Source organism: Mus caroli, chromosome 11, assembly GCF_900094665.2.
Source record: "Mus caroli chromosome 11, CAROLI_EIJ_v1.1, whole genome shotgun sequence".
Lineage (NCBI taxonomy): Eukaryota > Metazoa > Chordata > Mammalia > Rodentia > Muridae > Mus > Mus caroli.
This window is the reverse complement of record NC_034580.1, coordinates 45,078,072-45,092,326: the sequence shown is the minus strand read 5'-3', so window position 1 is coordinate 45,092,326 and position 14,255 is coordinate 45,078,072. Positions and strand designations below refer to the sequence as shown.

The 14,255-nt window shown below is 46.4% G+C and overlaps 1 protein-coding gene across 1 annotated transcript in view; it reads right to left on the bottom strand.

The window, feature by feature from the left end:
* Positions 1-9: 9 nt before the first annotated feature.
* The window catches only part of Mrnip (MRN complex interacting protein), a 27,166-nt gene continuing 12,920 nt past the window's right edge, over positions 10-14,255 (bottom strand). Inside the window, exons 4-7 of the mRNA XM_021175523.2 lie at positions 5,722-5,797; positions 2,916-3,064; positions 2,269-2,353; positions 10-592 (exon numbers count right to left, since the gene is read on the bottom strand). Coding sequence (XP_021031182.1) covers positions 107-592; positions 2,269-2,353; positions 2,916-3,064; positions 5,722-5,797 — 796 coding nt within the window. The 3' untranslated portion in view covers positions 10-106. The remainder of the gene's footprint in view (positions 593-2,268; positions 2,354-2,915; positions 3,065-5,721; positions 5,798-14,255) is intronic.

The window sequence follows — 14,255 nt, the reverse complement described above, 5'->3', positions numbered from 1 at the left end:
CAAGAGGACTCTGTTGACAGGCATGTTTATTGTTGGGTTATTTGTTCCAGAGCACCCCAGTCTGTGACAAGGAGGACTGGCATCGAGGGACACAGGACAGTGAAGGCTACAGGTCGTCATCAAAGTCCTCTCCAGTTGTAAAGAGGTTGTGCAGTTGCAAGGGTGGAGCCTTCTGGGTCCCTTGAGCCAAAGGCCTACCATCTGCTCGAGGAGTCCCCATGGCCCTTGGCTGCTCTCGGGTCTTCCTGTCAGGTCTGTCCAGCTGTGGGGTGGTAGTGTGAATGGCTTGAGGAGGCCTAATGGCAGGGGCTCTGCTGAAGTGGCCTTCCACTGGAGTCTTGTTCTCAACAGTCCCTTGTGCCAGGTCAGCTAGCATGGTGCCCTCCTGCAGAGGACTTGATGGTTTCTCATCCACTTGAGGACTACTTCCAGGTGACAGGAGAAACCGTGCCCATTTAGAAGATGGGGCATTAACTTGTGTAACAGGACTTGGTAGTTTCCACCTAGGAAAACCGAGCTCCCTGGTGTGGTTCGCAGCACTGAGGGCAGGGCTGGTGCCTTGCTGCTCTGTTCCAAACAGGCCAGTGGAGTCCTGAAAGTAAGCAGAGAAAGCGCTCAGCTTGGCAGGATGCTCAGCAAACCCTGCTTTCTGCAAAACCACTGCCAATCCCTGCAGACCAGGAACATGCTGTCATTATGAGGTTTAACAAATCAGTCTTACAATGCTCCCCGCCTTACCCTGACCTGATAAGTCCCATGACCACATTTTCATATAAAGAAGACATCCTACCACTGAGTGAGCCTTCTCTTGGGAAGCTTTGGGAGATGTGAGCAGGAAGGGGCCTAGACACTGACCACCTAAAAAGCTGCAGTCTTGTCATGCCTGCACACTCCCAGCTTGGCCAGGACATCTCAAAGCTGGACTGTGGTGCAGGAGCCCAGGTGGCTCCACTGAGGTCTCGGGTGTGACATGGTGCTAGGCCTGGCTTTCCCAGCTCAGAAACCAGAGTTGCAGAGGACACGGTTTCACTGCTTCCAAAGGACAGTGTGACAGTAACACTGGGTCTTTGCACCACAAGTGCCCAGGTAATGCTGAAAAGACTATGATGCTGGCCGCTGAACTTGCTGTGAACTCAGACGCTTCCAAAGTCAGTTCCTCTAAAATAGCAGCCTGGTGATACTGGACACTGACTCAGTTATATGTTTGGTCTAGGATGTGGTCCATGGCAAAGTCTCTGTAACTTACAACCATGATTCTGAGTCAATATAATGGGACTATACCTACCAGATCACTAGGTAGTTCATGAAACATCAAAATTTAACTCTGTCTCTGGGCATTGTGCCCTGCTCAGCATGCAGTCTGAGGCTGAGCTGGCGGCCTTTCACCTCTTAGAGGAAGAACTCTCATTCCTAGGGCTTCCATCGCTGTGCTGAATATACAGTGGGCCCACTAGGTCTGAGCATCAGCATACTATAAGCAATGTGTTTCCACAGTCAGAAGCCCAGGCAACTCTGTGACCAGGCTAACAAAGTTCCTCCACTCTACAGGGTTAGTCTTGCCTCAAATCCTACTCACCAGCCTTGGTTGACTCCAAGGTCTCAAGCTGTCCTCTTGGCTGTGAAATAAAGGCATGAGATAACACCCATGACAATGTCTTGCTGTGTGTCTGAGTGGCCTTGAATTGAGCTCTTCCTGCCTCAGTCTCCTGAGGGCTGGGATTATGGGTGTATTCCACCTGGCTCACGAATTGGTCTTTTTGTGGGGTGGGAGGAAACAAGTGTTTGCTATGTACCCTGGAACTTGCTCAGTATACTAGACTGGCTTTGAATGCACAGAAACCCATCTATGTCTCCTAAGGCAGAGATTAAAGGTATGTGCCACCATGCTTAGCCTTAGGACATAGCTTTAAGGAGAAAAGACATGAATCTCATGTTACAAGTTGTACTTTTTAGTATATAAATCTCTTATTAACTGTGAAGAAATATAAGATATCTAAAGTTTCATGTCTGCAGTCTTAGTGCTCATGAGGCACAGAGAAGATATTATAACCTGGGCCCAAAAGTTTGAGGCCAGCCTAGGCAATGAGGCAAGGCCATGTCTCCAAGAACAAAAACCAAACAAATAAATTCCATGGGGCTGGGAGCATCGCTTAGTAATGATGTTTATGCCTATCACAAGGCCCTGGCTTAAAGCCCTAACACTGCACATGTGTGTTTCTGTGTATGCAAATATGCATGCAATCCTACGTTGGCCTCACGGTCACTGACCTGGTGTTCAAAGTTGTCCTCAACACTGTCCACACCCTGGCCATGCAGGCTGTGTGCAGGCTGCCCTGTGCGCCGATTCCATCTCCTGGAAAAGGAAAGAAGCAAGTAAGCTCTCATCTCATCCAATGATCTCACAGAAAGCAACTGAGATGATCGATCATCTGGGCTGACTGACGGAAGGGATCATGAACTCTTACAGGTTCCTACACCACCTCCAGAGCAGTCCAGCCAGGCCTCTTCTTTGGCTTGTAGTTGTTAGACTATTCTTACTTGAAGTTGTAACTTCAATCTCCTTTGTCCTCTGAGAGTCATGCAACATCCTGAGCTCAACACAGTTTCTCTGGAAACTTACTAAGACACATGGAGATCTGGAGAAAACTCCAGGCCCACTGATTACTTTGGCCACACTTCCATGGCCAGCCTTGAACTCATGGCACTCCTACTTCAGCCTCCTCCTCAGGAATGGAGCTGTAGGCATCCAGGCTAATGGCTTAGCTAGCCTTCTGCTCCCCTCTGCCAGACAGCACACTCTGATGGTTAGCAGTGATGGCTAAAGAGTCCCACTTAGTGACTTCTGGGGCTGCGCATCCACCCCCCTTCAGGAGTAGTGTGGGCATGGGGAAAGCCGGATGAGACCCGCTTGGCACCTCTTCCTGGGTTGGGCTGGACTGCTTGGCCGCTCAGCACTGGTTGAAAGCTGTGTCTTAAGAGCTGGTCTCCCTCTGTCCAGCTCCTGGTCCTCGCAGCCCTTGTCCAGATACTTCAACCAACGGGACTCGAGGGGCTTAGACGGTGCCTAAATGCCAGAGCAAAAGGCAGATCTCAGAGTTTAAAGCAGCCTAAGCCCACCCCATAATGCTTAGGTCAGAGTTCTTAGGACCCATGTCTCTCTCTCATCACTAGGAATCACTAGGAAAGACTTCTAGTAGAGCAAAATGTGGACACAGCTGCCTGCCCTGAGACTACAACACTGGAACACTGGTTCTCAACCTTTCTCATGCTGCGACCCTTTAATACAGTCAGTGCCTCATGTTGTGGTGACCCCAACCACAACATTATTTCCATTACTATTTCATAACTGTCATTTTGGTACTGTTTGTTTGTTTGGTTTTGGTTTTTCAAGACAGGGTTTCTCTGTATAGACCTGACTGTCCTGGAACTCACTCTGTAGACCAGGCTGGCCTTGAACTCAGAAATCCGCCTGCCTCTGCCTCCCAAGTGCTGGGATTAAAGGCGTGCGCCACCACTGCCTGGCAATTTTGGTACTCATGAATTGTAATAAGGTATCTGATATGCGGTACATGTGATATGCAACCCCTGTGAAATTGTTGTTCATTCCCAAAGGTGTCTTGACCCACAGGTTGAGGACCAGTGCTCTAGTAGGCTGGTGTACACAGGCTTGTCACGGACCTTCACAGTGTCAACATTCTCCCACTGCTCACTCATGATGCACAGTGAAGAGGGAACTGCAAATAGCAAATAATTAAGACATGAAATTGGTGTACCAAGACACTCCAGATTTCTGTTTATTTTTGTTTTTTTCTAGACAGGGTTTCTCTCTGTCTCCTTGGCTGTCCTGGAACTCCCTCTGTAGACCAGGCTGGCCTCAAACTCAGAGATCTGCCGACCTCTGCTTCCTGAATGCTGGAATTAAAGGCACGCACCAACTGCCTGTTGACACTCTAGAATCCTCAAACATGAAAATTCCTGAAGACTATACAGTTCCAGAGAGGAGTCAGTACTGTTGCTCAAACCTGGGGCTAGTCACACAGACACCAGGCAAGTGGTCTACCCTAGGCTGCATCCCAATCCCCAGCCCCAGGTATTACTTGTAGTAAGAATGGCATAAAATAATCTTTGTAAAGGCCCAAACAGGGCTAGGTGTGATGGCGCACACCTTTAGTGCCAGAACTCAGAGAAGCCAGGGCCATACAGAGAAACCGTGTATCAGAGAGAAAGAGGGGGGGAGAGGGAGAGAGAGAAGGGGAGGGGAGGAGAAGAGGGGGAGGGGAGGGGAGGGAAGGAGAGAGGAGAGGAGAGGAAAGGAGAGGAGAGAGAGAAGAGAAAGAGAGAGAAGAGAAGAGAGGAGAGAGGAGGAGAGAGGGAAGGGAGAGGAGAGAGGGAGAAGAAGAGGGAGGAGGAGGAGACTGAGCAGAAGTGTATATACATGGATACACACACATGTTATATACATGGATACACACACATGTTAGAAGGGCTTTTTGTGTGCTTCTAAGTGCTTCCTTTGTTTAAAATAAACTATGAAAGCTAAGTGCAGAGAGATGGTGGCTGATTTAAGTCATGAGCAGAGGAGGGTCATAGCTGCAGATGTGTCGCAGGAGTTTCTATACACCACACTGGTAGTCACAGTGCAGCATCCTGGTTTAATACTATGTCAGTCAAGTTAGTCACTAGCCAGGCGAGGCGGCGCACACCTTTAATTCCAGCATTCAGAAGGCAGAGACAGGCAGAACTTTGAGAGTTCGAGGCAAGCCTGATCTACAAAGTGAGTTCCAGGAAAGTCAGGACTATACAGAGAAACCCTGTCTCACAAACAAATCAAAAAAGAAGCCAGTCCCTACCCACCCAACAGTGCCTGACTGGCTGAGCACCTATTTTGTAAGCCTTCTTCAGGCTCTAGGGCTAGAGAACACAGCTTGCCATTCCTGCTCTTGAGGAGTGAGTGTGCAGCAAGGGAGGGGGAGGGTAGGTGCAGCAGGGTGGAAGGGAGGCTCAGGGAGTTCTGCAAGCAGATGAGGGAAGTCCAGGTCATAGAGCAGGCGAGGAGGTATGCACCGTTGCAAAAGGACATGGTCTTTCACCGTTGTGTCTCCTGCAGCGTCACTCCAGTGTCTGTCATTAGGATGCAACAATAAGCATTTGCTGAAGCAATGACTTTCGTTGTTGCTGGGCATTGATTCCCCAGCCTTGGGCGTACGAGGCAAACACGTGACTAATGAATACTGTTAATACTTACAGTTTTGGGCTAGCCTGCACAAGATTCCAACACACCAGACTCAAGTGAAAAATCAAGTCACATGTGGTAACTTGGCACTCTATCACTAACTTGGAACTGAAATTTGTCAATTCCTGGAAAGCAGGAGAGACGGTGGCCCAATGCCCTAAGAGGCCAGTGTCTACGGATACCGCAGCAGCCCTCTCTTAGATGATGTTTAGTCCCAAAAGGAAGCTGAACTGAGCCATCAGTCTTTCCTGTGGTTCTGTCTCCCTGTCAACTTACAAAGGAAGCCACCTGAGGTGTCAGTTTACCTTCTGTTCAGCTTCTCCCCCTCAGCTTGTCTACTCAGCTCACTGGAGCACTCCTTCTGGTTTATGGACTGAAGGTCCCGCCTGACTCTAACAGGCAAATGAAGCCAACTAAGACCTTTAAATGCCTTGTAATTTGTTCTTGGGCGGCCCAGGGGACAGGGTGGGGCAGTGGCACTGGCTTACCTGCTGACTCCCAGCCTCGGCCTGCAGAGGGCCTGCATTTTCTTCTTCACTGCCATTTACAGCTTCCTCCACAGACCTTAAGGGAAGATGTAGGACAGGGAAGGTGAAGCAAGTGGGTACGAGACCTGGCAAGGCTAGGGCTGTCCTGAGGTGTCACGGACATTCCTGCTGCCCTCATGGGAGGCACTCACTTCTCAGCACTTCAGGAGGTGTGGGCAGAGTAGTTTACTCCTTGTGACTGAGGGGTAGGACAGCCAGGTAAAACAGTTAAGTACAGGTACTTCAGGTCACAGAGACCTCTACCTGCCTCTGCCTTCCAGGTTCTGAGATTAAGGACTTATGCCACCACCACCTGGCTCTTAGGCAAATCTTAAAAAGAAACTTTACATACATATAAGTAAGTGTAATAAAACTCTACTTTTCCTGGAGAGGTGGCTCAGTTGTGAAGAGTATAGTTGCTTTTGCAGAGACTTGGGTTAAATTCCCAGTGTCCACAGATGGCTCATAAGCATCTATGACTCACGATCCAGGGGGTGATGCCTTCTGAGCTCTGCAGGCACTAGGCACACACCTAGTGCACATACATACAAGCAACAACACACAAAATAAATCTAAATAAAATTTAAAACCCTTTACTTTTAAATTTTTTAAAATTAACTAATTTGGATATAACATTTATACTTAGTAAACCTAGCTTCGTGTTTGTTGCTTTGTTTGAGGGTTTGTTGGTTGTTTTTGATATGGGGTCTCACTATGTAACTCTGGCTATCCTGGAACTCATGTAGACCAGGCTGGCCTGACTCACAGAGATCCTTTTGACTCTACCTCCCCAGTGCTGGAATTAGTGTCATCGCCACCAAAAGTTTTGTTGTTGTTGTTTTGTTTGTTTGTTTGTTTGGTTTTTTGTTTGTTTGTTTTTTTGAGACAGGGTTTCTCTGTGTAGCCCTGGCTGTCCTGGAACTCACTTTGTAGACCAGACTGGTCTTGAACTCAGAAGTCTGCCTGCCTCTGCCTCCCAAGTGCTGGGATTAAAGGTGTGTGCCACCACGCCCAGCTATAATTCTGTTTCTTATTTGAGATATTTTTATAGTTATCTATGTTCTATGTACGTGTGTGTGCACATGTGCCAGCATGAGAGAAATGAGGGAGGCCAAGACAACTTCCAGGGGTCACGTGTTTCCTCCTCCTGCGTGGGTCCCAGGGATCAAGGCTTAGCTTGTCAGGTGCCTTTACCATAACACTGAGCCATCTCACTGGTTCTGGTACTTGGTTTAAAAAATCAACATCCGCCGGGCAGTTGTGGCACATGCCTTTAATCCCAGCACTTGGGAGGCAGAGGCAGGCGGATTTCTGAGTTCGAGGCCAGCCTGGTCTACAGAGTGAGTTCTAGGACAGCCAGGGCTACACAGAGAAACCCTGTCTCGAAAAACCAAAAAAAAAAAAAAAAAAAAATCAACCTCCCAAGAGTCCACTGAATTCACAGAAACACAGTTTCACTTTGTATGGTGACGTGGCTCTGCCATACTGGTGAACCAGCTGCATTTGGTAGTCTTGTTTCTCAGACAGAATTTCCCTGTTTGCAGACAGAACAACGGACTTATGTTTAGCATTTAAATGCTCTGCTCTTATCAGTTCATATACTGCTACACACACACACACACACACACACACACACACACACACACACACACACACACACAGAGTACTCAGGACTAAACTTAGGGCCTCTCCTATGTTACACAAGACCACTAGGTTCTGACCCCTATCCTACTTAGTCTCTCCAGCTGCATTTAATCTCTTGTGGCACTATGATCGAGTTACTTGGTTTTTTACTTTTTTTTTTTTAAAGATTTTATTTATTATTTTATGTAAGTACACTGTAGCTGTCTTTAGACACACTAGAAGAGGGCCTCATCTTACTACGGGTGGTTGCTGGGATTTGAACTCAGGGCCTTGGGAAGAGCAGTCAGTGTTCTCACCCACTGAGTCATCTCGCCAGCCCGTTTTTTTGTTTTAACTTTTTTAACCCTTGCCCATCGACTCATATTCCTGAGGCAAGATTAAATGCAGGGAGTTCATCCGTCAGGTCCCAAGCCCTGGAAGCCTGACCTGTAAAGACATATGTCTAATAAAAACATCTGGAAACTAACTCCAAAATAGTACCGGAAAAGGAGGACCACCACGTGCTGTGCTCCATATAGGTGGGGCCACTCTCATCCTTCTGAGAGTCGCCTCACACCCTCTCCTCCTGTCCTCCTCTCTCTGCTGCTGGCGACCACTGCTTCCCTCCTAATTTGACATGCACATAGCTGACCAGGCTTTTGTTTCTCCACAACTTGTCCTTTCATGACTGATCTGTGGCCAAGTTTTAGGCTGAGTCCCCCTGTGAGGAGCCTGAATATTCTCTGGCTCCAGAATAATGAGTAGCTACAAAGTGAACCCAAGTTTTACTTTGAGGAGTGTGAGGGGTACTCTGTGGGGTCACAGTTAAGGGAACACAGGACTCTAGGGATGAAGTGTGGCTGCCCCTCTACAGGGTCCATGTTGTCTTGCACCCCTGTTCTTTCTAACAAACCTCTAGGATCTACACTCTCTGTACCACCTCCACTGCTGTGGAACCCTCATTTTCCTCTGCTCCGGCATGGAGGCTCTCCTGGCTCTACCTCCCCTTCTCTGCTGGTGTCTATAACCCTTGCGTAATCTCTGTAGCCAATGTTTCAGGACTAGTGGTGGGGCCTTGAGAGAACTGGCAGATGCTCAACTGTTTTTGAAAACAATGAAAATTTTGCTTGCTGTACATTTGGGATATAAGCAGATAGAACAGAAGCATTTCTGGAAAAAGCCAAATGCCCCAAGTAGTCACACCTACTCAGACACTCGACAATACATTGTCTTCCCCTTCTGGGGACTGTCAAGACCAGGTTCCCTCTCTCTGGTAGGGCTGTCTTAATTCCTGCTGAAAAGGGCACAAGGCGGGTGATCGAGCTCCGAGGGCCAAGGCACCTCCTGCCCAGTCTGACAACCTGAGGTTGATCCCCAGGCTCTACAGCATGGAAGGTGAGAAACAGCCCTTGCAAGTTATCCTCTGACCTCCACACGTGTGCTGTGGCCGTAAGCTAAAGACTTCCTGTTTGATAGGTGGCCCTGGTCATTATCATTCTTTGGTGGCCACAGAAATAAATGTTAAAACAGGTTTTCTTGTTGTGTAAAGAGCAAGATAACCATTCTGGCAGAACAATGGGGCTACTAAAGGAGACAGAGACAACAGTGAAGCCTAGAGGGCGGCACAGCAGCATCTTAAATCCAAGAAAGACCCGGTTCTCGGGGCCACAGCTTCATAGGCCCTCATTACCATTAACTAGCTTCCTTGTAAGAAGAAAGTTCTATAAGAATGCAAGTGTGCTTGGTCCAGCCTGCTGTCACCGGACTCACAGCGAAAGCCACCATCCAGCCTGCTGTCACTGGACTCACAGTGAGAGCCACCATCCAGCCTGCTGTCACCGGACTCACAGCGAAAGCCACCATTTACTGTCTCCCAGTTCTTCAGAACTGATGATGCCTTTGTTAATGTTTAAAAATCCTTTCTTTGGCTCTGTGTGTTCTGCCTTTTCTCCTAAGATAATGTCATTAACTGAAGGTCATTCCGTGCAGGACTTTTATCATCTTGGCTGGCTTTTACTGGAATGTAACATTCTGTAATTCTTGGACTTTTGTGCGACCAAGAAGAAAAAAATGTTTATAATTTTTTTTACATTCCAAATGACAGTGAAGTCTGCCTAAGAGCTAATCAAGAACAATGTGCAGACAGCTCATCCTCAATGATTACATCACGTCATATAGATTCGGACCCAGTTCTTTAACATCCTGGCAAGTTTATATGTTATGCTGCTTCACCTCTTAACTAAATCTTCAACATGAAGTATTTTAGTGCATCACGAAGAAACCAAACAAAGACCAGTAAATAAGAGAAAACAGCATACAGGATGTAAGCATGAAAGTAATTTGGGGATTTACTTAAATACGGATTTTTGCTTAGTAAAAGAAGATTTTGTCCTAAAGTAAAATAACTTTGTTTTTCAGAATGAAGAAAGAACAGTAAGAACAAACGCTGAGCTATACCATAGAAAGCCTGTGGAAGATGACCCTTAAAGGGGCTGGAGAGATGGCTCAGTGGTTAAGAGCACTGGCTGTTTTTTTCAAAGGACCGGGGTTCAATCCCCAGGACCCACAAGGCAGCTCACAGCTCTCTGTAATTCCAGTTCCAGGGAACCTGACACACAGACACACAGGCAAACAGCAACACACATAAAAAAAAAATTATATATATATATATATATATATATATATATATATCATTAAGTGAAAAGATGTATAACCAAGTTAAAATTACCTAGGTCAAATCTTAGTGATATAGAAATAAAATCTAGGCTTTTTAAAACTATAAATAAAACTCTATTAAAATATTGATCTGTTCTGATGATAGCTAAGGAATAAATATTTTATAATTTCTTTTTTCACGTGTATGTGTATTGTTTGTTTGTGGGAAGGGGCATGCATGTGGAGGTCAGAGGACAACTCCTGGGGTCTATTCTCTTGTTCTACCATGTGACTCCTAGGGACTGAGCTCAGATCATCAGGCTCGGTGGCACTGAGCCAGCTTGTAAGCCCAGATTTTATGTTTTATCAAAAAAAAAAAATCTGTCAGGCTTTTAACTACTTAAAAATGAGTTAATAAAATCAATTTTTATTTTAAAACTTGTTTTTTCTCTAAGTTTCAATTAAATGCTACACAAGTTTAATTAACTAAAGTCCATTCCTTCCTCTTTAAGACTGATAGCACTGTCCTGGGTGGAGGCTTGAGCCAAGGAGGATGAGGATAAAAGGGTCAAAAAAGGACAGGCAGTGTTGGGGCTCCCTTCCCGAGGCTGGCCAGGACTCAGGGAACAACAGGACCGCCCCTAAAGCTGCCCTACAAGGCCAGTGAGTCACCTGCCCTCTTCTTCAGAGAAGCCACGGAGAAACGTGAGGTGGGACTCCAACCAGTATTCATCCTTCAGTGAGGAGAGTTATTGGGGGGGGTGTTGGGAAGTGTGGGGGGAGGAGATATGTACCCTGTACTTCAGTAAGACCCCACCCCTTCCCAACAGCTGACATCACGGGAAGAGGAAACATTAACTACTCAAATCCCTAGGATATTTGACTTTCAGTTTTTTATTTTTGTTTTAAATAGCCAGAAACAGCAGAGGCACAGGGCTTTAATCCCAGAACTAGAGAGGCAGAAGCAGGTGGTCTCTGTAAGTTCAGGCCATCCAACATTACACAGTTTATACTTTGTCAAACAAACAAACAAACAAACAAACAAACAAACAGCTGAGAAGGGGCTGGAGAGAGAGCTCAGGAGGACCCGGGTTTGGCTCCCAGTACTCCCATGGCAGCCCACAACAGTCTGCAGCTCCACTTCTGGGGGATCAGCACCTTTGCAGACATACAGGCAGGCAGAACATTAACACAACATCAGTGCACAGAAAAACAAATACATTTTTTGAATATTTTAAAGGGATTTATTTTTTATTTTATGTGCATTGGTGTTTTGCCTGCATGTATGTCTATGTGAGGGTGCCAGATCCCCTGGAACTGGAGTTACAGACAGCTGTGAGCTGCCATGTAGATGCTGGGAATTGAACTCAGGTCCTTTGAAAGAGTAGCCAGTGCTCTTAACTGTGGAGCTATCTCTGCAGTCCCAATAAATCTTTTTTTTGTTTAAATTAGAATTAAAAAAATTAAAAAAGGTTAATTTCTAGCATGTACCTGGTCTTAAAAGCCAAAAGGGAAAGTATAACTCCAAAATAAAATAACTCACAATGTTATAAAGTCAAATTCTTCTGTCTCGTGACCAGGACTCTCAGCCTGACCTGGTTGAGCCAAGAGACCTACAGTAAGAGTCAGGTGACAGGCTTCCGTCCATTTTAAAGGACCCTAAAGGGCAACTTCAGGTGCAGACCATGAGCCACAGCTCCGGACTCTACAATTATCCACATGGGAAGAGTTGTTGTTGTTTTTAAGATTTATTTTTATTTTTAATTACGTGTATGTTGGGGAAGGATGCTGAAGTTACTAACGGATGCTTGTGAGCCACCTGATGTGGGAGCTGGGAATGGAACTCAGGTCCTCTGTAGGAGCAGTCAGAGCTCCTAACTGCAGAGCCATCTTTCCAGCCCCCTAGGAGGTGTGTGGACTGTGCTATGCTTACCCTTACTGTGCTCCACCAGGCAAACCCTTCTCGGCTGCCATAAATCCTTTCAGGGTGCTTATTTGTCCATCAGAATAAAAATGTCTGCCTCTGTAGAAATAATCCACCTCTGGGTTTCTTCTATTATTGTAAAACCACCACAATCAAACCCAATCAATCAAAAGCAGCCTCCACACAGCTGGGCTGTCTGCTCATCTTAAACACCCACACTTACTTGGCCTCTCTCGGCCGATAGAGCCTCAGGCACCGCAGAAGCTCTTGGGCATCCCTGGGCCCAAGGCACATTTACTGACCATATTGGTTGGCACGTGTCTCCTATCTCCATTCTCTCCGTCATCACAGGGCTGACAGGAGAGTAAGATGCAACCTCAAGTCTCTGCTCCCTGTGAACAGCAGGCTCTTGCCTTCCTGCTCTCTATGGAGTGGGCTTCCCCTCCACCCTGTGTTTCTTCCTCCTTCACTGACAGTTTTCCATGGTTTGAATAGACATGGCTGTGGTTTGTCCTTCTACCAAGTCTTTTTTTTTGGTTTTTCAAGACAGGTTTTCTCTTGCCCTGGCTGTCCTGGAACTCACTTTGTAGACCAGGCTGGCCTCGAACTCAGAAATCCGCCTGCCTCTGCCTCCCAAGTGCTGGGATTAAGATTTCTTTTAAAAATGTTTTAATTGGGGGCTGGTGAGATGGCTCAGTAGGTAAGAGCACCCGATTGCTCTTCCAAAGGTCTGAAGTTCAAATCCCAGCAACCACATGGTGGCTCACAACCACCCATAAAGAGATCTAATGCCCTCTTCTGGTGCATCTGAAGACAGCTACAGTGTACTTACATATAATAAATAAATAAATCTTTAAAAAAATGTTTTAATTGTTTAAAAAATGATATGAACATGATATGGAGAGGATCACATGGAACAGCAAACACGTCGTGGGTCTGGCTGTCTCCTCTGACCTCTGTGTAGCTTCCGGTGTGAGAGGTCCCCAAGTTCACACTGCAAACACCTTACCTCCTGAGCCATCCTGCCTGCCCTCTCATAGGACTTCTTACTGTGTCCCACATTTTCAGTTACTGACCCTTCCCACACCTAGCCATATTTGTTTTTGGCAAACTCCAGCAGCCCCTTGGGTAACTCTCCCGAGAGACCTGGGTAACTCCGCCACCTGCATTTGGGTTAGTTTTGGCTCCACTGTCTTTTTTATTTGTTTGTTGTTACTTGAGACAGGGTTTCTCTGTGTAGCCCTGGCTGTCCTGGAGCTCTGAGACTGCCTGCCTCTGCCTCCCGAGTGCTGGGACTAGAGGCCTGTGTCACTACTGCCCGGCTGCTCCATCACCTTTTTTAGTTTGTAATTCTGCTTTATGGTTGGACCGCACTTCAACCTTCTGGAATTTTTCAGATCAAGTTCCAGATGGCTTTGTCACAGAGACATTAACGATTAGTACCACCAGTGATGCCTGTCTCCTGCCACAGAGAACCTCTAGGTCTCCAAATGATGTCATACTCTAGCCTTATGATAGCTACTCCTCTCTGCAAAATGCCTCTCAAGTGTCTACATCCTAAGATCTTGGGACCCTTGGACGATGAGTCAGCAAAGCCAAGAGGCATCTCTACCCACTCCTCTCTGAAGACGCAGAAGCCTGTTCTCAATGACCCTGTTCATCAGTCAGGAAGGAAAAATAGACACAGAAGGCCAAAAGTAAACGTAAAATCCCCATTTCTAACAATACAGCCATGATCATCTGAAGGCTGATCCCTAGTGATCCCTAGAGTTTGCAGGAATACCTGGAGCCTGACCTCTTCCACAGTAACATTTACTACTTGGCAAAGTAACAAGACACCTGCCTGTCCACCTACTTAGAGAGCTCTCACATACATCTGTCCTCTCAACTGTCATAAAGGACGTTCAATTCCCTTTCAGTCCCATGATCCCACCCTGAAACTAACCCTCTACTTCAGTGTACTGCAATAAATTCTCTCTTTGTCTATTTTTGCCTTTGGTAAATTCTTTTACCTCCCACACCACCCAACTTCCAAATACAGTTTCACATATCAAGAACGAAAGAGAACATTAAGGCAACAAGAAGAGAATGAAGCCCCTCATCTGAGCCTGGTTGAATTTTCTCAGCAGCTGAGACCTGAGAATTTAGAGATAACTAAGAAAATTCACTGGATATTGCTTGTATAAATACAACATTCAATTTTTTTTTTTTTTTTTTTTTTTTTTGGTTTTTTGAGACAGGGTTTCTCTGTGTAGCCCTGGCTGTCCTGGCACTCACTTTGTAGACCAGGCTG